We start from the raw sequence: 27,469 nt of genomic DNA on the forward strand, positions 1-27,469 counted from the left end.
TATTACACACATCTAGGAGAGGCACAATGGCCTCAGTTTAGCATCCGATCTGAAAGACAGCACCCTGGACAGTGCAGCACTCTCTTAGTGTCAGTTTGTTTCAGAATCCCAAGCCTCTGGAGTGGGACTTGAACCCATGACCTGATGACTTGGTGATGAGGATGTTACCCACCGAACCAGCAATAATTCTTTAAATATATTGATCTATTGCTTAATGGTCTTTAATGTAGCATTGGAGAAGCTGTAACTAACTATAAATCACCTCTGCACTGATACTCAAGAGTACAGTAACCCTGGGTGTATATGATTCACAGCGAAAGGGGAAGAGAAACTCCATCGCAGGGTTAACAGTTTTCATCAGAGTCTGCAGATTATCACAAGGAAATATGAGGGGAAATTACAAAAGTAGAAACAGAAACCAACATCTCTCCAGTTAAAAGGGGAGAGAGGAGCACAGTCTGAGGAACACAAAATCTAAATTCCATTGGACATTGCTCTGAAGACACCTTCAAAATTGAGATTTTCAGGCTGAGAGTCTGATTGTAAAAATCAGCAAAACTAGAACAGGAGAAAGAGGATTCAATCAGCTGATTGCAGGCTATTGAACCAGGAGAGGAATAGCAATCTGCAGAGGCTGGACATGGGGACAGGGAGGCTGCTGTTCTTCCTGCTGTTGCCACTGCTGGTTCCTGGGGCAGTGCAAGGGGAGGTAATCCAGGATTTCAGCCAATGCGCCTGGTTCTTTCAGGGAAAGGTGCCACCACAGGGTTTCGACACTCAGAACCGCGTCAAAATCTGCCAGAGGTACAAGAACCATTACCACTTTGTAACCTTGTACCGCACCGAGCTGAGAAACCCCGTCTACTCGGCGTACAGGTATCCCTGCACCATGGGCATTCAGGCAAAACAGAGACCCAGGCCATGGTTTTATGAGCCACAGGTAAGTGTTAGTAACTAGACTGTTCACTGTGTACCACAGACAGAACATCGCTTGGATACAAAAAGCCCTAAGCCTGATAAGCATCCAAATCGGTGGCATAATAGACAATGAAGAAGGTTTTCTAAGATTAAAATGGGATCTTGATAAATTGATTAAATGGGCTGAAAAATAACAGATGGAGTTTAATTTGGATAAATGTGAGGTATTGCATGTTGGTACAACAAACAAGGACAGGACTAATACAATTAATGGTAAGTTTCCTGGGGAGTGTTGTACAGAGGGACCTAAGGTGGCTAATTATTTGAAGTTTGCGTCACATATAGACAGGGTGATTAAAAAGGCATTCAGCATGCTGGCCTTCATTGCTTAGTATAGAAGTTCAGAAATCATGTTGAGGACATTGGTGAGGCCTCTACTGGAACACTGTGTCCAGTTCTGGTCACCCAGTTACAGGAACAATACTATTAAGCTGGAGAGGGTTCAGAAGAGATTTACCAGGATGTTGCCGGCTATTGAAGGTTTTAGCTATAAACAAAGGCTGGATAGGCCGGCTCATTTTTCACTGGAGCGTAGGAGGTTCAGAGGCAACCTTACAGAAGTTTATAAAATAATAAGGGGTATAAATAAATAATGTTAACAGTACTTGGCTTTTCCCTAGGACAGGGGATTTCAAAACTAGGGGGCACATGAGGGACAAACCTTTTACACAGAGGGTGGTTCGTGTGTGGAATGCAGTTCCTGAGGAATTGGTGGATATGTGTACAATTACAATGTTTAAAAGACATTTGGATAAGTACACGAATAGGAAATGTTTGGAGGGATATGGGTCAGGAGCAGGGAGATGGGACTAGTTTAGTTTGGGATTATGTTCGGCATGGATTGGCTGGACCAAAGCCTCTGTTTCGATGTCTTATGGGTCTAATCACAGGGCTCTCCAAGATTTCTCGATGTTGGGAGGCTAAATTGGAATTGGGAATTCACAAATCCAGGCTTGATTTTGCAGACACTGAGCGGCCAAGTCGACTGCATTTTTTTTTGAGAACAGCCCAAGCTTTGCTGATCTATCTGAAAAATGAAAATCAGATCCAAATGGAATCTGACTGATGGAAAATGAGCACAATACACTCAATCTGCTGGAGTGTCACAGGCTGGCCCAGAATTTATTACCCACCCTTAATTGCCCTTGAGAAGGTGGTGGTGAGCTGCCGTCTTGAAGCCCCATAGTTCAGGTGGTGGACAAACACCCACGGTGCTATTTGGGAAAGCGATCCAGGATTGTGACCCAGTGACACTGAAGGAATGGCGATTTATTTCCAAGGAAGGATGGTGTGTGGTTTTGAGAGGAATTTAAAGGTGATGGTGTGTTTCTATTTTAGTATCTCTTACGCTGTTTGATGTCAAATGTTCTGATTGTCCTCCTACCCTAGAGCCACATTCAAGGCACTAGATCAATGCAACTTGTTATCTGGTCTGTCTGTAATTAATTCCTGAAGAAGGGCTCATGCCCGAAAAGTCGATTCTCCTGCTCCTTGGATGCTGCCTGACCTGCTGTGCTTTTCCAACAACACATTTTCAGCTCTGATCTTCAGCATCTGCAGTCCTCACTTTCTCCTGTCTGTAATTAATGTCCTGCTGCATATTGCCAGCTATTATTGCAGACATGCTTGAATTGTTTACTCAGTTAAACTCATTAAAAGATATCTCATTCGCAAGTGTAAAAGAAAAATTCAAAATTAAAATGCACTCCCATTCTATCTACAATTTATTTTGTGGTGATGAGTAATTTCATTCTCGCAGTGTGATCTGTAAAGGAGGGCTATGTTTGTTGGTGTGAAGGAGATTTTTTTTAGCAATCTAGATGAAGGAACACAGGGAATTGTTGATAAGTTTGCGGATGACACAATGACAGCTGGAGGGACAGTTGGTATTGAGCAAGCAGGGTGGTTCCGGAAGGACTTGGACAGGCTAGGAGAGTGGCAGATGGAATACAGTGTGGGAATGTGTGAGGTTATGCACTTTGGTAGGAAGAATAGAGGCGCAGACTATTTTCTCAATGGGGAAAGGCTTTGGAAACATGAAGCACAAAGTGACTTGGGAGTTCTAGTTCAACATTCTCTTAAGGTTAACATGCAGGTTCAGTTGGCAATTAGGAAGGAAAATGCAACGTTCACATTCATTTCAAGAGGGCTAGAATACAAGAGCAGGGATGTACTGCTAAGACTATATAAGGCTTATACAGACCCCAGTTGGAATTTTGTGATCAGGTTTGAGCCCCATATCCAAGGAAGGATGTATTGGCATTGGAGACAGTCCAAAGGAGGTTTACAAGAATGATCCCAGGGATGGAAGGTTTGTCATATGAGGAGCGGTTGAGGACCCTGGGTATGAACTTGATGGAATTTAGAAGGATATGGGGGGATCTAATTGAAACTTATGCAATACTGAGAGGCCTAGATAGAGTGGGCATGGAGAAGATGTTTCCACTAGTAGGAGAGACACAACCTCAGAGTGAAGGGATAACCTTTTAGAACTGAGATGAGGAGGAATTTCTTTAGTCAGAAGGTGGTGAATCTGTGGAACTCATTGCTGCAGAGGGCGGTGGAGGCCAAGTCACTGAGTGTCTTTAAGTGAAGAGATAGTTAGGTTCTTGATTAGTAAGGAGACCACAGGTTATGGAGAGAAAGCAGGATAATAGGGTTGAGAAACATATCAGCCAAAATAAATGGGAGGAAAGGCTTAAATGAGTTGAATGGCCTAATTCTGCTCCTATTTCTTATGGTTTTATGGTTAAATTCAGACAATGTCCTCATGTGTTATTTGTTGCGGATTTTAGATCGATGATCCACATGCCTCACCTGAAATGACCAGCAGCAACAATACCTCCAGTGACTCTCAGGCAGTGGATGCAGATTACAGTGGCTCAGGGTATGATCGAGGTCATCTATATCCCTATTCCTTTAATAGGAATGACAGTGCTACAGCCACCTGCACCCTCACCAATGCCGTCCCACAGAAGCACAAAGCCAACGTGAACTGGGCAAAGGAGGCAGAATATTTCGTCCTGACGTTGGCAAAGATTTGCCACAAATCCGGCCGCTCGGCCTACTTGGTGACGGGCTCAGCCAATTCCACCACCATCAAAATGAAGAACAAGGTGATGGTGCCTGGGGTAGCCTGGACTGCCCTTTGCTGCACTTCCTCACCAAGCCCAAATACTGATCCCTGTCTAAACAACCACGTGTGGTCAGAGGGACAGGATGTACCGAGGTACGATAAAGACTTCTCTGCTGCTTTCAAGAAAAGGATGTTGCCAGAACAGCCAGCAGTCAGACTGACAGTGAGGGAGCTGCAGAAGGAGCTGGGAGTGGGCACGATATTTGAGAGTTGCAGAGGTACAAGTGCAGATGATGAGGTGGAGACCTTCAAAGATGTGACCCTCCTGATTGAAGCAGTAATGTCTAACCAGAGGGGACTCAGTTAGGAAACGGTTGTCAGTCTTTGCAATAACATGCTGTCTCCTTTCAGCAATTGGGCTTCAGCAAATCTAGTGGCTGAGGTTTGCAAATTTGCTGCAAATTCTCACAGCCATGAAACTGCGATCTAAGGTGTGCAATTTTTAACATTCTATTTCACTGTTTGGATTTTTGAACAAGTGGCATGTGGGATTTGGATTGTGTTTATGAAGGAGGTTAATAATTAACTAGTACACATTTCTATAGCCACGGTGATTTATTTTATTTTAAAAGACAGTTATGAGGTAGGGACTGCCTGCAGCATAGGGTTTTGTTTTCATTCAGTGAGTGTTATCAGTGAACAAAATGAACAGTTGACTTTGGTTAGAAGAGGATTTGGAATTAGAACAAAGAAAATTTACAGCCCAGGAACAAGCCCTTCGGCCCACCAAGCCTGTGCCGATCCAAATGTACTATCTAAACCTATCGGTCAATTCCTAAGCATCTGTATCCCTCTGCTCCCCAACTACTCATGCATCTGTCCAGACGCATCTTAAATGAATCTACCGTGCCTGCCTCTACCACCTCTGCTGGCAACGCGTTCCAGACGCCCACAATCCTCTGTGTGAAGTACTTGCCGAGTGTATCCCCCTTAAACTTTCCACCTCTCACCTTGAAAACATAACCTTTCGTTATGGAAGCCTTCGCCCTGGGAAAAAGCTTATCTCTAACCACCCTGTCTATACCCTTCATGATTCCGTAAACCTCAAATCAGGTCCCCCCCATCTCCTTTTTTCTAAAGGAAATAAACCTAACCGACTCAACCTCTCTTCATAGCTAGCACCTTCCATACCAGGCAACACTCTCGTAAACCTTCTCTGCGCCCTCTCCAAAGCATGCATATCTTTTTGGTAGTGTGGCAACCAGAAATGTACACAGTATTCTAAATGTGGCAGAACCAACATCCTGTACAACGTTAACATGACTTGCCAGCTCTTATACTCAATACCCCGTCCAACGAAGGCAAGCTTACTATACACCTTCTTGACCATTCTATCCACTTGTGCAGCAACCTTCAGGGTATAATGGACCTGCACTCCCAGATCTTTCTGCCATCAATGTTTCCCAAGGCTCTTCCGTTCATTGTATAATTCGGTCTAGAATTAGTCTTGCCTAAATGCATCACCTCACATTTGTCTGGATTGAAAACCATCTGCCACTTTTTTGCCCAACTCTCCAGTCTGGATTTTATTTTTGGTTTAGGAACACACTCAGTTTGGAAAGCTTTTTGTTTTCAGTGTGCAGGAGTCCTGGCTAAAGCTGGGTATTTTAATCAGTTGCTCTTGAAGAAAGAAGTAAGGTTGGAATTGTTAAAAATAGGTTCCTTCAGTGTAAAGAGTTCTGTTTGAATGTTCCAGACCAGAAGTCTTTGGTTAGAACCCTGAAAGGAATATTGGAGTAGAGAAAATCTACAATCGTATGAATAATCATTGAAGAGGCTAGCAGATTCTGAAGACCAGTTAAGACAAATCCTATAGAAGTGATACCAGGGAATAATTCCTTTCTGTATGAGTACTGTAAAGGGGTGCTGGGGATTAATAAGATTGTATTCTACTGCGTGTTTTGAAACAATAAACTTCTGTTATATGTCAATAGGTTGGTTTATTCTATTTTCATTTCTTTTGCATAATAAAGTTCTGCCTTATTGTTAAAACTACATCTATAGCATTGTGTGTTTGTCTAGATAAAAAGAATGATCAATCAAGCCAGATTTTAGCCTGGGCCTGATCTATCCGCTAATAACATTAGCTGAGACCACAACAATATTTTAGTCTGTTAGTCTCATGAACAGTTATACTGAATAAAGATAATATCATTAGTGTCACATTGTTAAACACATAACTCAGAATGTGAACTGTCACTATTCTTACAATTTCATAATGTGTCACAGTCTGTCATTCATAGGACACAGAGTAAGAGCAGGCCATTCAGCCCCTCAAGCCTGCTATGTGAGTCAATGCATTCATGCATTCTGAACGTTAACTCTACTTACTCACTTGGTTCCATCCCCCAGAATACTCCTACCAATCAAAAAGCTAGCAATCGCGGTTTTCAAATTTGCAACTGAACCTCAGCCTCAACAGTTTTTTGTTGGAGGGAGTTCCAGATTTTTGCTCGCCACTGTGGGGTGCTGTGTTTCCTGACATCACCTGTCAACAGCCTGGCTTAAATTTTAAGGTGTTCTCCAAGTTCTAGAGACCCCCACCCAACACCAGAGCAAGTAATTTATCAATATCTACCCATTCTAGCAGATCATGGTTTGCAATGCAGAATGATGTCAGTAGTGTGGGCTCAATTCCATGCTCTGGTTACCATGAAGGAGTCTCCTTCACAATCTCTTCCCTTATCTGAGGATTGGTAACCCTCTGGTTAAACCATCACCCATCATCTCTCTCTAATGAGAGATACCCCTATGGTCTACTGGAACTATGTCAACTTTTACCTTAGCAGATGCTTTAATCATCTCAAACAGCATAACTACACCATTTCCTCATCTTCTCCTACAAATGTAAGTCTACCTCATGTCATTTTTCCTCATCATATAAATCTTTCTGCCTCTATTAAACCTATTCCGTGCTGCCTCCAAGATTAGTATTTCTTTCCTGAGACTTGGTGCCCAGAATAAAAAATTTGGCTCTGGGCACATCTCTATGTAACCACAACATGACTTCCACTCCATTACACTGTAGGCTCCTTGAGATAAAGTTTATCACTCTGTTATAGAACTGCAGAGGTCCATTTGGCCTATGATGTCTTTGCAAGCTCTAGGAAACAGCAACTCACCCAGTTTCACACTCACACCCTTTCCCCATAGCCATGAAAATATTTTGCCTGCGGGTAATGAGTAAATTCCTTTTTGAAAGCCATGATTGAATTGACCTCCAACACAAAGAGGACTGGGTGAGGTAACAGGCCTTGCATCACCGAGAGAAGCAGGCAAGGTGAGGCAGGGAGTACAAAAGGAGGTTGACGTTCGGATGGAATTAGAAATTAAAATTGCAATTAAGTGTACCTGGAAAGCAGAGGGAACACAGATGAGATAATAAAGAACTGTGTTTGGCAAGGTTGAGGGCAGAGAAAGGGCATGTTGGATTATGATATAACAGCTATGATTGGAACCTGGCTAGACCTGGTCAGGATTGGCAGCTCAACATTCCCAGTCACAAGATTTTAAGATGAGATAAAGAAAGGGACAGAAGAAGATGGGGGTTGCAATATCAAGCAAGCAATCAGCAAGGAAGGATGATATCTTGCAAAGATCATCAAATTAGGTCAGATGGGTCGAAGCAATAAACACAAAAGGGACAAACACGGTGTTAAATGTGTACAATAGACCCCCAACAATGAGGGGGAGATAGAGGTAACACAGTGGCTCAGTAGTTAGCAACGCTACCTCATGGTGACAGGGATCCGGATTCAATTCCACCCTTGGATGACTGCTTGTACAGAGTTTGCACATGCTCTGTGTTTGTGCGAGTTTCCTCCCATAGTCCAAAGATGTGCAGGTTAGCAGGATTGGTCATGCTAAATTGCCCATAGTGTCTGGGGAGGTGTGGGTTAGCCATGGGAAATGCTGGGTTATAGGGTAGGGGAATGTGATGCTCTTCAGAGGATTGGTGTTTATTTGATGGGCCAAATGGCCGGCTTCCACACTGTAGGGATTCTAAGTGGATCAAACAGGTAATCATGTTTCAGAGCAGTGTAGGAAAAATAAGGCAATAATCATGGGAGATTTGAACTACTAAGATAATAACTGGAATATTTTTAATGCACAATGTATGAAAGGAGTGAAATTCTTAAAATTGCACAGAGGATAAATTTTTCAGCCATGGTATAGAAAACCTAATAATGGAGGGAGCAGACCTGTACCCAATATTCAGAAATGAGCCCGGGCAATTAATAGGTGTATCAGTAAGGGAGCATCTTGGAGATAGTGACCATAATTTAGATTTAGGACAGTTATGGAAAACGTCAAGGATGGGTCAGAAATAAAAGCTTGAAAGGGGGGAAAAAAGGCTAATTTTACCAGGACAAGATGCAATGCTACCTGGGTGGACTAGGGGCAGCTATTTGCAGATAAAATGTCAGAGCACTTGGAGTCAGTCAAGGAAGAGATAGGGAAAGTTCAAGGAAAACATGTTCCCAGAAAGGCAAAGTGTGGGACCAAAACCACAGAACCCTGGATTTCCTGGGACGTAAAGAGTAGGATTAAGAAGAAAAAAAATAGAAGATTATGCAGATATTGAAGGCACAATGAAGTAACATGTCCAGAGAAATATAAAAAGGAAAGGGAGACCTTTAAAAGGAAGATAGGAAAGCAAAAAAAAAGTGCATGAGAAACATTGCCAGGAAGAGTAAAGAAAAGCTTGTATGAATTTTTTTTAGAAACATATAAAGAGTAACAGACTACCTAGGGAAAGTGTAGGATCCATGAGGGACCAAAGTGTGTGTGTGTGGACCTGGAAGATGTATCATGATCCTCAATTAAAACTTTGCACTGGTTTTCACAATAGAAAATGACGATGCAGGCATAGACATTGGCATAGGGGCCTGTGAAACATTAGAAGAAATGAACATGGAGAGAGCAAGAAGGTACTTGCAGGTTAAGCAGCCTTCAAAGTCGACAAATGTGCAGGGCACAGGAGAATAAAGGAGAATATTTTTCACTCAGACTGTGGGAGGAGTCTGGAAGTCATTGCCTGAAAGGGTGCAGTGAGCTGGAAAATGGGATCAGAGCAGTGAGATCTTTGTTGACCAGTATAGGCATAATGGGCTGAATGGCCTCGTTCAGTGTTGTAAACATCTATAAATCTATATACTGTCAGGCCATATATATTCCAGATCCTAACCACTCACCATGTAAAACATTTCTCCTCACCGTCACCTTTCATTCCTTTGTCAATCATCTTAAATCCATCAGCCCTGGTTCTCGAATCTTCCCCCAAGTGTAAAATCTGCTCAGTCTAGGCACACAGGAGATTTTCAATTCTCTGTTGTACCTGGCCTTTGGCTTTTAGTCATTTCTGAAATGGGACCTTTAAATCATATCAATTTCCTGCCAGTCCTTTCCAACATACTGAACGTTTTTCCTGTTATTCATTTGTCGACAGTTTTATCTCCCTCCTGACATTTCATGCTAAAATTCTTCCACATTATTGTTCAGTCACACTGTAACTAAACCCCAGGCAAGATGTCCATTCTGAAGATTATGAACCATTTCAGAATCCTAAGTGAATACTGCTCCCAAATTGCTTAATCCCTCAGCGGAGTTCTCTCCAATTAAGGGATCTTTTCGCTTGCTCACTTGGGGCCCCCATTCTCCACTAATCCACAATCCAAAATTGTACTGTTTGACAGACTAGATAGACTGGGGTTGCTTTATTTACAGCAGAGACAGCTGAGAGGGGATCTGACTGAGGTATACATGAAAGGCATGGAATCATGATCAGAGAATGTCTGTAGTACAGAAAGAGGTCACGTGTAGGAGGCTGAGGGGTGATCTTACAGAGGTTTATAAAATCATGAGGGGCATGGATAGGGTAAATTGAAAAGATTGTTTCCCTGGGGTAGGGGATCCCAAAACCAGACGGCATAGGCTTAAGGTGAGAGGGGAAATATTTAAAAGAGACCCAAGGGGCAACCTTTTCATGCAGAGGGTGGTGCATGGATGGAAAGAGCTGCCAGAGGTGGTGGTGGGGGCTGGTACAATTGCAACATTTAAACGTCATCTGGATGGGTATATGAATAGGAGGGGTTAACAAGGATATGAGCCAAATGCTAACAAATGAGACTACATTGTGATATATGGTCTGCATCTACAAGTTGGACGGAAGGGTCTGTTTCCATGCTGTACAGCTCTGACTCAGTGTACCGACCCTCCAAAATGCATCCCACCCAGACCCCTACCCTATCCCTGCAATCCTCCTGGCCAGCTCATCCCTGGATACCATGAGCAATTCAGCATGGCCAATCCACCCTAACCTGACATCTCTAGACTGTGGGAGGTAACTGCAGCACCCAGAGGATACCCCCTCAGTCACAGGAGAACACAGAACCCCACACCAATAGTCACCAGAAGTTGAAGTTGAACTCGGGTCCTTGGCGCTGTGAGACAGCAGTGTTAACCACTGTGGCGGTGAAAGGAAAAAACTTCTTCCCTTAATAGAGGGGTCAGTAACCAAAGTCCACAGTTTGAGGATAAGAAGTAAGAGGTTTTGGGGAGATTTAAGGAAACATTTTTACATCCAGTTGGTAGAAGTGGGAATTCTCAAGACATTTTAGACGAACACCCGAAATGGCGTAACAAGTAAAGCTATGGACCTAGTGCTGGAAGATGGGTTTAGAATAGATGGATGTTTGGTGACCAACACAGACACAATGGGCTGAAGGGCCTTTTTCTGTACTGTAAAAACACAACAATTCTGTTTTCCCAACACCTCCAAGGGCGATCCAATATTAAGAGAATCTATCTGCTCGTAATTCCAAAACCTTAAAAAAATCCCATTTCTTATTCAGGTAAATTGTCAAAGATTGCACTCCCATCTATATCAGAGTCATACAGAAGAGGTCATATTAGAAGGTATCTCTTTGTCATGTAACAAAATGTCTTTCAGCATTGCAAGTTTCACTTCCTTTTCGAGAGGACTCACTTCTATATGTCAACTGAACAGTCTGCTTGCTTCTCGCTGGGATATTTCCGACTGTCACTCTTGGTGTTAGATTGTCAAACCTTGGCTGGCTGACTTTTCCAAAGTTTAAACTAATCATGAAGGATGGCTTAATGACCCAGCCTCCTGTTTTAGGTTTGCTGGTATTAACAAGGGTATCAACACGCCAGAAGGTCTCCCTCCTTGAATTCCTCGTACCGATTATTTGTCAATGTCCACTTTTGCTTACCGTCATCTGCGTGTCCTTGCATTGGTTCCACAGAATCTCCAAGTTTTACCTCACAGCCAGTTCTGGAAGAAGACCTACATGTATTCTACGAATGGCCTCATCTTAGTTTCATCCATCTTAATGATGGGTAAATACACGCAATGCATTCACCCAACCTCGCATAGCCTTCTGCCCCGTGAACCATGGAGATGCTGTCTTGAACTGGCTCTGCTGTGATTGGAGGCCAACAAGGTTACAATTGTGTGAGTGACCCATTAAACTGGGAGAACCTAAACACTATCACAGACAGCCCTCTCATAATGGGAAGTGGGGAAAGCTAACTTCATAGAATCCCTACAGTGTGGAAACAGGTCATACGACTCAACAAGTACATACCAACCCTCTGAAGAGTAACCTATTCCCCTGCCCCTATTATTCTACATGTATCCCTGACTAATGCATCTAACCTTCACATCCCTGAACACTATGGGCAATGTAGCATGACCAATTCACCTAATCTGCACATCTTTGGATGGTGAGAGGAAATTGGAGTATCCAGAGGGGACCCACGCAGACACGGGGAGAATGTGTAACCTCCACACAGACAGATTAGATTATTTACAGTGTGGAAACAGGCCCTTCGGCCCAACAAGTCCACACCGACCCACCGAAGCGCACTTTACCTAACACTACGGGCAATTTAGCATGGCCAATTCACCTAACCTGCACATCTTTGGAGTGTGGGAGGAAACCGGAGCACCCGGAGGAAACCCACGCAGACAGGGGGAGTATGTGCAAACTCCACACAATCAGTCGTCTGAGGCTGGAATTGAACCCGGGTCCCTGGTGCCATGAAGCAGCAGTGCGAACCACTGAGCCACCATGCTGGCCAACTTATTGGGAATCTGCTTTTTGGTCAATTTATAAGCTCTAGATTCTGGTCCATACCCTCCTCTCCTGTCAGTGATTGAGACCCATGAGGGGTTTGACCGAACGGGAGTTAGAGCTTTTTTTTTTAAAACAGCACAGTAAGAAATGCAGATAAGTTTAAGCTATTCAGGAAGGTGCCCAACCTGCAGAACAATGAGTAGCTCAGTGCAAGAAATTGGACTGTTGAGAGTTGACAATGTAAGATTCATGACACACTTCACAATGGACAGGGTCCAGTGCTGGCATTGTTATCACACAGCAGTCAGTCAGTACTCCAGGAAAGGAAGATTAGACGCAGGACCGAAAACATAGCACTGTCTTGGAGGCGAGTACCCAGAAATGTCTCCTTTGTCAGAGATAACCTCCCAATGCCACTGAATGTTTAGGGGATGTAGTTTCTTGTTTTTTCAGTGGCAGGAGAAATAATGTATGTCCTTGCAGGTCATGTTAGTCCCTCCACATTAGAATATAAGAAACAGGAGTAGGCCTGCTCGGCTATTCCATAAGATCCTAACCGATTAGATGGTGGCCTTAACTCCACTTTGCCGACTCACGTATCAATCAGAAATCTGCCCGACCAATCCTGAAATTATTCAGTGACCCTCCCCCCTCCCATGATTATCTTGACCATTGACAGAGTTGGACAGAGTGGGGATGACTGTCTCACAGTCTCACTACGGGTACTGATCCAACTCAGTGAGTTAACAAGGTAGAGCATTGCACTGTTTTCACATTCTCTCCTCTCTCTCCCCAACCAGATAGGGCTGATCGTAACAGCCCTTAACACAACTGTCTCATTTTGAGACAGAGGAAAATGTATTTTCTGATGGAAGGGACAATCATGGAAGGTTACTAAACCGGAATCAGTCACATAAGGAAGCCTCTGAGAGGGATCTCTTGAGGTTGCTTTCACTTCTTTGTGATTTGAAATGGTTTTTATCAAATTAAAGACAATATGAATTTATGATCTGCCTGTATTGCTCACAAACAAAGCTTTTCACTGTACTTAGTACACAAAACCACAATAAATCAAATCAAATATATTAAGCAATGCATTTATATTTGGACAGCTCATGGCTTTCATTCTATTGCAGGACTGTCGTGGTTTAATAGATTGGTTTAATTAATTGGTTCATACATTGCTGTTAGTTAATTTCTGATGTTATTACTTAACCATTACTATAGCTTGCATTGCATGCTGAAGTTTTATACCAGTGAGGTAAAAACAATGACTGCAGATGCTGGAAACCAGATTCTGGATTAGTGGTGCTGGAAGAGCACAGCAGTTCAGGCAGCATCCAAGGAGCTTCGAAATCGACATTTCGGGCAAAAGCCCTCATACCAGTGAGATGTGCTTGACCGATAGATACAAATTTAATCTCTTAGTTAGATATTTGTTCTTTTGTGAACTTAATTCTGTCAATATGTATGCATTTCACTCACATTTTCATGAATGGTACGTGAAAAGTTCACCAACACCTGCTTGACCACTAACCATGGGAAACAGCTGTAGAAACTCGTAAAAATTAGCAGCACACATGATGCTCATAGAAACTGAGAATTAAGTTTGCACTTTTGTTTAGGAAGTGATACTGCGGGTTTAATTGCGTTTTTTGATACCTATTATATAAAATATGTAATTGCCTTTGTGGTCAATTACTTTGTCTAGCAGCAGAATCAGTCAAACGGTAACAGAATTCTTCACCTAGGAAACAAGTCCATCCCTCTGCAGAACGGTCAATGTTCAATCACAGTATTGACAATGCAACAAGCTGGGTCAGCAACAAGGCTGAAGGGAGGGACAGAACATAAATCTAATAAAATCATTCTTGATTTATTGACTAATCTGAGAGGGAGTGATAGCAGTGGGTTAGTCTGAGAGTGACAGTAGGAAGCGAACAGCACAAAGTATCATGCAACAAATGCAACAGCTCAACGTCAGACCTACTATTGCAGAGTCGCAGTCCATTGAGTGATTGAATTGGGGAGAGTCCACCCAGAGCTGCCTCCAAACAGTAGCCCCTGAATCACCACTGGTCAGACAGTTTGCATACCACTAGGGTAGGGTGTCCTGTCTTAGTAATGTATAAAATAATCAAGATAGTGACTGGCTTCTGTCCAGAATGTTTCAATGAGAACTACAGGCGAGGCATTAGGATTCCTAATTCCTCCAGTCCCCTCACTTGCTCTCAACCCATAGCCTTTGAACTTGCTGCTCTTTGCTCTTTTGGGTCCAGCCTTGACATTGTTATGAAACCTGCTGATGGGGGCAGGGGGGATATTGTTTTGGACTCAGCACTGTATTCAATAATTTCAGACTGTGCCCTCATTTTGTTTCCTTTTTGCAGGTTTTGGCTTTCCTCTTGTTTTTGTTTTCAGAAGATAAATCCTCATCACGCTGCCATTTACACCTCTTTAAATCCATCTTTTGTTTTTTTTTTAAAACTCAGCAGGTCTGGCAGCATCTGCGGAGAGAAACCAGCGTTAATGTTTCTGGTCTGGTGACCCTTCCTCAGTTGAGGGCCCAAAACGTTAACTTTGATTTCTCTCCGCAGATGCTGCCAGACCTGCTGAGCTTTTCCAGCAATTTCTGTTTTTGTTTCTGATTTACAGCACCTGCAGTTCTTTGTGTTTTTTGTTTGTAATTTGTCTCATTACTATTGTGCTTGGTTCCTCACCATTGAATCTTTGTCACTTAATCCCTCCGACCTTCTACCTGAGTCACAGACTTTCCCTTTTGGTTCTTTGTCGCACTTTCACTATTTGTGACATACTCAGAATCAAGTCTATCTCAAACAGCCATTGGATTGGAATCAACGAGTCTGCTTCTCTCTTCAGACAGGCTGCCTGACCACCTGAGTTTTTCCAGTATTTGCTGTTTTCATTGAATCACTACAGCATGGGAACAGGCCCTTCGGCCCTATAAGTCCATACCGACCCTCTGAAGAGTATCCCATCCAAACCCATTCCTTATTACTCTACATTTACCCCTAACCTACATATCCCTGAATACTATGGGCAATTTAGCCACACCAATTCACCTAACCTGCACATCTTTGGACTGTGGGAGGAAACCAGAGCACCTGGAGGAAACCCATGCAGACACAGGGAGAATGTGCAAACTCCACACAGACAGTCGTCCGAGGCAGGAATTGAACCTGGGTCCCAGGTGCTGTGTGGCAGCAGTGCTAACCACTGAGCCATCTGGCCGCTCTTCGTTACAAATTTTCAGTAACCAATGGCTTTGATTTTGTGTTCTTTACAATGTAGTTTTAAAACGTCTTCAGCAGAATGAATGACCTCCCTTTGAAGATGCAGTCTCATTACAAACCTGCATTCCAGCTAGTGCATGCTGGGCTAGTTTGACATTCTTCGATTCCAAAGCAAGTTTCAGAGGAGTAAGGCATCTCTCCCTAATTAGGAAGAAACAAGGTAAATAAGTCAAAATCTTTTCACAATCATGTTATAAACATAAAAATACAGAAAATAAGTGCAGAAGTAGGCTATTCAGCCCTTCAATAGGATATTAACTGATCATCTGACTCAGTACTGCTTTCTCCCCATACCCTTTGACCCTTAAGCCCCAAGAACAATATCTAATTGTTTCTTGAAAACTTTCAATGTTTTGGCCTCAACTGCTTTCTGTGGCGGAGAATTGCACAGACCCACTACTTTTTGGGTGAAGAACTTTCTCCTCATCCCAGTACTAAGTGGCCTACCCTTACATTGTGAACCCTAGATCTGGACTCTCAGGCACTGGGAATGTCCTTTCTGCATTTACCTTGTCTCATCCTGTTAGAATTTTAGAGATTTCTACAAGACTCCCCCCTCATTCTTCTAAACTGCAGTGAATATAGTCCTAACCAATTCTGTCTCTCTTCATATGTCAGTCCTGGCAAATCAGTCTGGCAAACCTTTGTTCAACTTCTTCCATCGCCAGAACAAACTTGCTCAGATAAGGAGATCAAAACTGCACACAATACTCCAGGTGTGGTCTCACCAAGATCTTTTACAATTGCAGCAATATATCCCTGCTCCTGTACTCGAATCCTCTCATTATGGAGAGAATGTACAACATACCATTTGTCTCCTTCACTGCCTGCTATTTTCAGTGTCAAGTACACAAGGCCACCCAAGTCTCATTGTACCTCCCCTTTTTCAAAACCATCACCATTCAGACAGTAATCTGCTTTCCTGTTTTTGCTCTCAAAGTAGATAACCTCTCATTTATCCACATTATACTGTGTCTGCTATGCATTTACCCACTCACTCAGCTTATCCAAATCACAGTGAAGCATCTCTGCATCCTCTTCAGAGCTCACCCTCCCACCCAGCTTTGTGTCACCTGCAAATTTGGAGATATTATATTTAGTTCCCTCATCTAAATCATTAATCTCTATCATGAATAGCTGATGTCCAAGTACTGATCCCTACACGGCCTCACTAGTCACTGGCTGCTATTTGGAAAATAACCCATTTATTCCAACTGTCTGCTTTCTGGTAGCCAACTAGTTCTCTATCCATGTCAGTACACTACCTCCCATTCCATGCACTTTAATTTTACATGCAAATCTCTTATTGACCTTAATAAATGCTTTCTGCAAGTCCAAGCAAACTACATCCACTGGCTCCCCCTTATCAACTCTGCTCATTAACACTCGCAAGAAATTCTGATATTTGTCAAGCATGATTTCCCTTTTGCAAATCCATGCTGACTCTGTCCAATCCTGTCATTGTTTCCCAAGTGCACAGCCGTTAAATCTTTTACAATGGACCAATGCCAGGCTAACCAGTCCATAATTCTCTGTTTCTCTCTACCTCCTGGTTTAAATAGTGGGGTTACATTAGCTATCCTCCAATTCATAAGACCATAAGATATAGAAGCTGAATTAGGCCATTCAGCCCATTCAGTCTGCTCCATCATTCAATGATGGCTGATATATTTCTTAATCTCCTTCTTCTGCCTTCTCCCCATAACTACCGATCCCCTTACAAGTCAAGAACCTATCTATCTCTGGCTTAAAGTCACTCAATGACTTGGCCTCCACAGCCCCCTGTGGAAATAGGTTCCAAAGATTCACCACCCTCTGGCTGAAGAAATTCCTCCTCATCTCGGTTTCAAAAGGCCATCCCATCTCTTCACTTGGAGGCTGTGCCCTCGGGTCCTAGTCTCTCCTACTTGTGGAAACATCTTCTCCACGTCCATTCTATCCAGGTCTCTCAGTATTCTGTAAGTTTCAATAATATCCCTCCTCTTATTATTCTAAACTCGATTGAGAACAGACCCAGAGTACTCAACCAATCCTCATCTGACAATCCTTCATCCCCAGGATCATTCTTATAAACCTCCTCTGGACACCCTCTAAGGCTGGCACATCCTTTCTTACATACAGAGCCCAAAACCGCTCATAATATTCCAAATGTTGTCTGACCAGAGCCTTAAACAGCTTCAGTCGCACATCTCTGCTCTTGCATTCTCTTGCAATGAATGCTAACATTGCATTTGCCTTCCTAAATGCCAGCTGAACTTGTATGTTAACCTTAAGAGGACCTTGAACTAGAACTCCCATGTTCCTTTATACTTCAGATTTCCGAAGCCTTTCACCATTGAGAAATAGTTATGCCTCTATTCTTCCTACCAATGTGTACCCTGTTCACTCTTGTCCAGTCTGATTTCCATCTACCACTTCTTTGCCCACTCTCCTAGCCTATGAAAGTTCTTTTGCAACCTCCCACCTCCTTTGTGGGCGGCACGGTGGCACAGTGGTTAGCACTGCTGCCTCACAGCGCCTGAGACCCGGGTTCAATTCCCGCCTCAGGCGACTAACTGTGTGGAGTCTGCACGTTCTCCCCGTGTCTGCGTGGGTTTCCTCCGGGTGCTCCGGTTTCCTCACACAGTCCAAAGATGTGCAGGTCAGGTGAATTGGCCATGCTAAATTGCCCGTAGTGTTAGGTAAGGGGTAAATGTAGGGGTATGGGTGGGTTGCGCTTCGGCGGGTCGGTGTGGACTTGTTGGGCCGAAGGGCCTGTTTCCACACTGTAATGTAATGTAATCTAATCTAATCATAATCAACACTACCTGTCCCTCCACCTATTTCGTGTCACCTGCAATCTTAGCAACAATGCCCTCAGTTCCTTCGTCCAGATTGTTAATGTGTGATGTGAATATTTGTGGTCGCAACACTGACCCCTGCAAAACTGCGTTAGTCCTGGGCTGCCATCTTAAGAAAGACCCTTTAATTCCTACCTTCTGTCAGCTAGCCAATCGTCCATCCATGCCAGTAGAGTCATATAGTCATAGAGATGTACAGCATGGAAAGAGACCCTTCAGTCCAACTCGTCCATGCCGACCAGATATCCTAACCCAATTTGTCCCACCTGCCAGCACCCGGCCCATATCCCTCCAAACCCTTCCTATTCATATACCCATCCAAATGCCTCATAAAATGTTGCAACTGTACCAGCCTCCACCATATCATCTGGCAGCTCATTCCATACACGTACCACTCTCTGCGTGAAAAAGTTACCCCTTAGTTCTCTTTTATAACCTTCCTCTCTCGCCCTAAACCTATGCCCTCTAGTTCTGGACTCCCCCATTCGAGGAAAAAGACTTTGTCTATCTATCCTATCCATGCCCCTCATAATTTTGTAAACCTCTATAAAGGTCACCCCTCAGCCTCCGACACTCTAGGGAAAACAGCCCCAAGCCTATTCAGCCACTCCCTGTAGCTCAAATCCTCCAACCCTGGCAACATCCTTGTAAATCTTTTCTGAACCCTTTCAAGTTTCACAACATCTTTCCAATAGGAAGGAGTCCAGAATTGCACACAATATTCCAAAAGTGGCCTAACCAATGTCCTGTACAGCCTCAACATGACCTCCCAACTCCTGTACTCAATACTCTGACCAATAAAGGAAAGCATACCAAACGCCTTCTTCACTTTCCTATCTACCTGCGACTCCATTATCAAGGGGCTATGAACCTGCACTCCAAGGTCTCTTTGTTCAGCAACACTCCCTAGGACCTTACCATTAAGTGTATAAGTCCTGCTAAGATTTGCTTTCCCAAAATGCTGCACAGTACTTTGCCCCGAACATCATGGGCTCTTATCTTATTTAGCAGCCTCCTGTGCAGCACCTCGTCAGGGGTCTTTTGGAAATCTAAATAGATGGCATCCACTGGTTTTCCTTTGTCTAACAGATTTGTGAGGCATGATCTACCCATGATGAAGCTGTGCTGACTCAGCCCTACTTTACCATGCACTTCCTAGTATTCTACAATTTCATCATTAAGTATGGGCTCTAAAATCTCACCAATCACCAAGGTCAGGCTAACATGTCTAATTTCCTGCCTTCTGCCTCCCATCTTTCTTAAACAGGGGCGTTACATTAACCATTTTCCAGACCTCAGGAGCCTCCCTGACTCCAGCGATTCCTAAAAGATTTCCACCAAACCCTCCCCAATATCTTCAGTTATTTTCTTCAGAACAGTAGGGTGTAGTCCATCTGGTCTGGGTGATGTACCCACCTTCTTCTTAATGATGGCCACTACACTCTGCCCCTGACTCTTGAAGTTCTGGTTTGCTGCTAATGTCTTGCACTGTGAAAAGTGACGTAAAGTACCTATTCAGTTCCTCCCCATTTCTTAGTTCTCGATTACTACTTCCCCAGCCTCATTTTCCAGCGGTCCAATGTCCACTCTTGCCTCTCTCTTACCTTTTGGAAATCCAAGAAACTTGTAGAGGTATTGTTATGCTTTCTTGACAGTATTGTCAATGTGGGTAGATGAGAACAGATTGGTGGTGGTCATCACACCTAGGAATTTAACGCTCTCAACCATAATACAGTTACATCTGATTTCAGTTTCTCCCTCTCAAAGTGGACGGTGGATTCTGTCATATTGTGATCGCCAGCCCCTCAAGATTCCTTCACCTTTAGCTCCCTTATCAAGTCTGCCACATCAAGTCCAGAACTGGGCGGCACGGTGGCACAGTGGTTAGCACTGCTGCCTCGCAGCGCCAGAGACCCGGGTTCAATTCCCGACTCAGGCGACTGACTGTGTGGAGTTTGCACGTTCTCCCCGTGTCTGCGTGGGTTTCCTCCGGGGGCTCCGGTTTCCTCCCACAGTCCAAAGATGTGCAAGTCAGGTGAATTGGCCATGCTAAATTGCCCGTAGTGTTAGGTAAAGGGGTAAATGTAGGGGTATGGGTGGGTTACGCTTCGGCGGGTCGGTGTGGACTTGTTGGGCCGAAGGGCCTGTTTCCACACTGTAAGTAATCTAATCTAATCTAATCTAAACTGCCTTTTCCCTAGAAGGCTCTACCACAAGCTGATCTAAACAAAAACCCATCTCATGGACATTTCACAAATTCCTTTTCTTGGGATCCACTACCAGCCTGATTTTCTCAGTCGAGGAGAAAGTGAGGACTGCAGATGCTGGAGATCAGAGCTGAAAGTGTGTTGCTGGAAAAGCGCAGCAGGTCAGGCAGCATCCAAGGAACAGGAGAATTGACGTTTCGGGCATAAGCCTTTCTTCTGAAGAAGGGCTTATGCCCGAAACGTCGATTCTCCTGTTTCTTGGATGCTGCCTGACCTGCTGCGCTTTTCTAGCAACACATTTTCAGCTCTGATTTTCTCAGTCCACCTGTACACTGAAGTCTCCCATGATTATTGTAATAGTGCCTTTCTTACATGCCTTTTCTATCTCCAGATTTATTTGCTGCCCTACATCCTGACTATTACTAGAAGGCCTACACATAACTCCCATCGGGATCTTTTCTCCTTTACTGTTCCTTAACTCTACCCATAAAGATCTATGCCTTCCAACTCTACATCACTTCTTGCTATCAATTTAATTTTGTTTCTAACTAATAAGGTAACCCCGCTTCCTCTCCCCAAATCCCTGTCCTCTCAATAGGAAGTGTATCTTTGGATATTTATTTCCCAGCTTTGATCCCTTTGCAACCACGTCTCTGTGACACCCACAATATCGTGCCTGCCAATTTTAAATTGCGCTACAAGCCCATTTACCTTGCATTTAAGTACAAACCCATCTGTTCTGCATAGACGCCTTCCTTCTCATAGTTGTCCCCTTATCTGCTAGGCCTGAAATTAGCCTCTAGGAACTATTCCAGAGTCTACAGAATTTTGAAAGATGATCACCAATGCATCCACTATTTCCAGAGCCCCTCCTTTTTGTCCTCTGGGATGTGGATTAATGGGCTCTGGGCTATTATCGGCTTTCAAGCCAATCAGTTTTCCCAACACCATTTCGCTCATTTCGTCCCTCTCATCTGGACCCCGCACTTGCCAACATTTTTTGGGATATTGTTAGCGTTCTCCTTTGTGAAGACAAAACTAAAATATATAATTAATTGTCCTGCCATCTCTTTGTTTCCCATTTTAACGTCAGTTTATGACACTGAGGGATCTGCATTAGTCTTAAGCAATACAGCACGGAAACAGACCCTTCAGTTCAACCAGTCCATGCTGACCATGTTCCCAATCTAAACTAGTCCCACCTGCCTGTGCTTGGCCCATATCCCTCTGAACATTTCTCATTCATGAACATACCCAAATGTCTTTTAAATGTTGTAACTGTACCTGCTTCCACCACTACCTCTGGAATTTCATTCCACACACAAACCACTCTTTCTGTAGAAATGTTGCCCCTCATGTCCTTTTTATATCCTTCTCCACCAAATTTAAAACTTATCCCCTAGTTTTGAGCTGTGCCACCCTAGGGAAAAGGCACATGTCAAATCTTTTTGTATTCTCCATAAAAGGCTATCTGCATTTAGGTTGTGCTTTTCTCTACCTTGGGAAGATTCAGCTTTACGTCTGGTATGTAATTGCTGCTGGGATGGAGGAAATGTCATTGTCAACCAGTAAACTATATGCATTATTTGAATCTAAGATAATGGTCAAGCAGAAATCAAGACACATAGCTTATCTTTATGGAGAGAGTTTATTCACTTGCTAAGTCTCACAGCTATCACAGAATTGCCCAGTGTTCCAGCTACCACTATTTATGTGGGTATTTTCCTAAACAACATATTCAGAGATGCTATTACACACCTGTGCCCACAGACAGAACTTGAACTCTGGCTCTCCTGGTCTAGAGGTAGGGATACTACCACTGCATGACAAGAGCTTCAATGCTATTTATATGTGACAATTTTCTCATCAATCTGTTCATAGACATTATGACAGAACTCTGGAACAGGTGTGATTTGAACCCAGGCCTCCTGGCTCAGAGGTAGGGACACGACCACTATGCCGCAAGACCATAAGACATAGGAGATGAAATTAGATCATTCTGCCCATTGAGTCTGCTCCGCCATTCAATCATGGCTGATACGTTTCTCAACCACATTCTCCCAGTAACCCTTGATCCCCCTGACAATCAAGAACCTATCTATCCCAGTCTTAAATATACTCAATGACCTGGCATCCACAGCCTTCTATGGCAATGATTTCCATAGTGTCACCACTCTCTGGTTGAAGACATTTCTCATTATCTCCATTCTGAAAAGGTCTTCCCTTTACTCTAAGGCTGTGCCTCTGATCCTAGTCTTTCCTTTCAATGGAAACATCTTCCCAACATCCACTCTGTTCAGGCTATTCAGTATTCTAAAGAGTGTGTGTGAGTTGTGTGTTAAAAGACAGTTAATGCCCATCACCATGCTCTCCCAACCATAACCACGCATTAACAAACATTAATGTGATTTGCAAACAGTCAACAACCAACCAAATAATCTCTTTTGGTTGTGTAATAGATATTGGCCAGTTCATCAGAGAGAGCTCCCCCTGATCTTCACTGAAATAGTTGCCACGTTCCTTTACATTCACCAGGGCCTCAGTTGAACATCTCATCTGAAAGACAGCAGTTCTAACAGTGCAGCACATCCTCAGTACTGCTTCGGTGTCTCAGCCCAATTATTATACTCAAGTCCCTGCTGGAGTACTGAGGGGCCACAGCTGACACGCAACCATCCTTTGGCAATCATTGGGGAGCTTTGCAAATGATGCAAGACATGGTCAGAATATGTAATGGCAGATGTATCCATCAGAGGGAGCTAACAATTTGATGGATTGTTGCCAATTTGTTAAAACTCTTGGGTAAGATTTGTTAATGTAATAATTGAAAAGTTTTTCAAGTTGTTATTGTGATAACTAGGTGAGGAGAGGTGAACCAAGTTCCGTCTTTTTAACGCCCTCAGTTAATTTCAACAAAGCTTTTTAAATCTTTTTAGCATGCAGTTATATGTCAAAATTAAATGTTGTAACAGTCAAAATTAACAAACCACTTAGTTTTCTGGACCAACCAAAAGAAAAAATTTGTTAGTTGCAAACCCAGAGAAAAATAATAAAGCAGATCAAACACGCACACAAATACTCATAAAAAGTTAAAAGAGAGTGTCTGGAATAGTAGGAAGATAAAGAATATGTGATTTAATAAAAGATAACTCTTAGTCTCCTTCAGTTGTTCCAATTGAAGCCAAGATTATGGTTATTTAGTTGATTAGACTCCCTACAGCATGGAAATAGACCCTTCAGCCCAACAAGTCCACACTGTCCCTCCAAAGAGTAATCCACCCAGACCCATGCCCCTACATTTGCATCTGACTAATGTACCTAACACTATAGGCAATTTAGCATGGCCAGTTCACCTAACCTGGGTTGTGGGAGGAATCCAGAGCACCCATGAGAAACCCATGCAGACACAGGGAGAACGTTCAAACTCCACACGGACAGTTGCCCAAAATTGGAATCAAACCTGGGTCCCTGGTGCTGTGAGGCAGCAGTGCTAACCACTGAGCCACCATGCCATCCACAATGATGACTGGTATCCTCAGAATTTGTGATTTTTTTTAGAATCCTTGGTTCTCTGGTTTCCTTTATCACCAGTGCTGGCTTTTGAGATGGTAAGAGGAGAAACATGAAGAGAGAGTCTTCCAGCTCCAGCTCTTGCTGTTACTAATCAATTTGGAATTGGGAGGAGTGTGCATTACTTGAGCATGACCGTGAAGAGGACTGGGAGGAGAGTGCAGTGAGTCAGCATCACTGTGAAGTAGGCTGAGCAACAGAGAGCAGGACCCTTTGTTTCTGAAACTATTAATACCAAAATCTGATTCTGTGAAATAAAAACATATCTGCCTCTTAGGTCACTTTGCCTACCTCACTCTAGGTCAACCTTCATGCTGCAGCTGTACAAAACTCTGGTATAGGCACACTTGGACTATTGCATACAGTTCTGGTCACTGCATTATAGGAAGGATATGGAAGCTTTGGAAAGGGTTCAGAGGAGATTTACTAGGATGTTGTCTGGTATGGAGAGAACATCTTATGAGAAAAGGCTGAGGAACTTGAGGCTGTTTCCGTTAGAGAGAAGAAGGTTGACAGGTGACTTAATTGAGACATATAAGATAATCAGAGGGTTAGATAGGGTGGACAGTGACAGGCTTTTTCCTTGGATGGTGACAGCCAGCATGAGGGGACACAGCCATATTTTGAGGGATGATAGATTTAGGACAGTTGTCAGAGGTAGGTTCTTTACTCAGAGAGTAGTAGGGGTGTGGAATGCACTGCCTGCAACAGTAATAGACTCGCCAACTTTAAGGCATTTAAATGGTCATCGAATAGATATAGGAATGAAAATGGAATAGTCTAGGTTAGATGGGCTTCAGATTGTGTAACATCGAGGGCCAAAGGGCCTGTAATGCGTAGTAATGTTCTATGTTCTATGTTCCAAATGTTCTACTGTAGATCAAGAGAACAATCTTTCCAGGTGATGATATTTCAATATGTTTTCTTCACTTATCATTCTATTTAGTGGAGGTTGAGAGTTTGGAAGGTATTGTCAAAGAAGTCTTGCTGAGCTGTTGCAGCCCATCTTGCAGATGGTACACACTGCTGCAACTGTGCGTCACTGATGGAGGGAGGGAATGTCTGGATGATGGATAGGTGCCAAGCTCTGCAATATTAATGGGTGCGTCAATGTTATTGGAAAATAACTCTCCTAATTTTAAAATCCCTTGTTGGCCAACCCCCACCTATCTCAGTCCCTAGCTGCAGCCCTACAACTCTCTCGAGATCTCCACCTTTCTCCCATTCTGGCCGCTAGTGCATTCCTGGTGTTCATTAATCCAGCATTGATGGCTATGTCCTTAGCTGTCTGGGCACATACCTGTAGAATTCCCCCTCTAAACTTTTCTCTCCATGAATCCTAACTCTTTGACCTGAATATATTCTTGTGTGGTAAGTGGTGAATTTTATTGGATATGGCTCTGGGAAACATTATGGAAAACTCGGCCATGCTAAAAGTGTAACATCATTGCAAGTGCAGCTCCAACAACACTCAAGAAAGTTGACAGCATCCAGGACATAAGGACATAAAAACTATGAATAGGACTAGGCCATTCAGCCCCTCAAATCTGCTCCGCCATTTGATCGAACCATGGCTGACCTCATTTCTGTCTCTGCTCCTATTTCCTGCCTGTTCTCCATAACCCTTCATCAATTAAAAATCAATCTATCTGCTTCTTAAATGTACTCAACTGGCAATGCAGCTTGCTTGATTCGTGCCTCATCCACAAACATCCACTGCCTCTATCACCAACACTGAGTTGCAGCAGCATATAGCAGCTACAAGATGCACTGCAGCAACTCACCAAGGCTCCTCTGATAGCAGCTTCCAAACATGTGATTTCTGCCACCTAGACTGATGAGGGCAACAACTGCATGGGAACACCACCACCTTCAAGCTTCCCTCCAAGCCACTCACCATCCAGACTTGGAAGTATAGCTCTGTTCCTTCTCTGTCGCTGGATCAAAATTCTGGAATTCTTTTCCTAACAATGCTATGGCAGGGGTCACACAGGACAAGAAGTACAATGATCCAGTAAGGCAGCTCACCACCACCTTCTCAAGGGCAATTAGGGATGGGAAGGTTTGAGCAATAAGGAGAGGCTGAATAGGCTGAGGCTCTTTCCCTGGCGCGCCAGAGGCTGAGGGGTGATTGTATAGAGGTTTATAAGGTCATGAGGGGCATGGATAGAGTGAATAGAAGGTCTTTTCCCCAGGTTAGAGAGCCCTAAACTAGAGGGCATAGGTTTAGGGTGGGTTGGGGGGGGGGCAAAGATTTATAAAGAACCTAAGCAGCAACTTTTAAATGCAGAAGGTGGTGCTTGCATGGAATGAGCTGCCACAGGAAGTGGTGGAGGCTGGTACAATTATAACACTTAAAAGGCATCTGGATGGGTGTATGAATATGAAGGGTTAAGAGGGATATGGGCCAAATGCTGCCTCGATTCATTTAAGATATCTGGTCAGCATGGACGAGTTGGACCGAAGGGTCTGTTTCATTTATATGATATCTGCACAGCATGGACAAGTTGGACCGGAGGGTCTGTTTCTGTGCTTTTTGACTCTTTGACTCGATGGCAATAAGTGCTGGTATGAAAGGAATTTTTAAAAAGTCAGCCTCTGGTCCTTTGCTGACATTACAATGTATTCACAGCTCCCTGAAGATGTAAGGAGCCCCTCCAACCTTACCTCTGCACATTCTCAAACCCCCCTTTTCCACACTTCCCACTCCATTGTAGGCCAATCCCTCACTGCATCATCCATTTGCGAGTGTGAAATCCAGACTACACAACAATCCAGGGATTAAATGCTGTTCAGGTACACAATGAGAAGATTTACAACATTAAGCTCAGCACTAAAGACATTAGAAACCTGTCTCGCAGTGATGAGTGTGAACAGGATAAGACAGGAATTGGTGACTGTGCAGTCACTGACTGTTAGTAACGCCCCAGAACAACTCCCTGGGTGATGACTGATCACCCAATAAGTCTATAGGAGGTTAATGAATGATTTATAAGTGCCCATTAGGAAGAGCCTCACTCAGAAATGTTAATCAAATTTAAATGCACTTACAATGAATTTTGCCTCATGATTGTTGTGGGTTCCAACTGCCAAGTTTAGATATGATTATCCACAGACCTTGCATCATCCCTAAGTGCTTTTCCTCCTACTCCTTCAGTCTGTGGTTTCTGAAGGCTGTTACTTTCTTTCAGCTAATCACGCCTACCTGACAGAGTCTGACTAGCATGCTAATCCCTTTTAAAGGCATTTCTGGTTTGATCTATACATGACTCCTCAGGAAGAGAAATGGCCATTGAGTAGCCAGCCTTTTACACAACACCCA

The 27,469-nt window shown here is 43.5% G+C and overlaps 2 protein-coding genes across 2 annotated transcripts in view; one reads left to right on the forward strand and one right to left on the reverse strand.

Moving 5' to 3' along the window:
* The window catches only part of arfgef3 (ARFGEF family member 3), a 150,304-nt gene that overhangs the window by 104,000 nt on the left and 18,835 nt on the right, over positions 1 to 27,469 (reverse strand). Inside the window, exon 3 of the mRNA XM_043695353.2 lies at positions 15,590 to 15,671. Within this exon, the coding sequence (XP_043551288.2) occupies positions 15,590 to 15,671 (82 nt within the window). The remainder of the gene's footprint in view (positions 1 to 15,589; positions 15,672 to 27,469) is intronic.
* LOC122552604 (endonuclease domain-containing 1 protein-like) lies at positions 493 to 6,145 on the forward strand. The gene is made up of 2 exons (XM_043695354.2): positions 493 to 940; positions 3,774 to 6,145. The coding sequence occupies exons 1-2, from the start codon at positions 641 to 643 to the stop codon at positions 4,419 to 4,421; spliced, it is 948 nt and encodes a 315-aa protein (XP_043551289.2). The 5' UTR covers positions 493 to 640; the 3' UTR covers positions 4,422 to 6,145.

This window comes from Chiloscyllium plagiosum, unplaced genomic scaffold (assembly GCF_037043375.1).
Source record: "Chiloscyllium plagiosum isolate Xiang-an unplaced genomic scaffold, Cpla_swu_hap1 HiC_scaffold_10, whole genome shotgun sequence".
NCBI classification, from domain to species: Eukaryota; Metazoa; Chordata; class Chondrichthyes; order Orectolobiformes; family Hemiscylliidae; genus Chiloscyllium; species Chiloscyllium plagiosum.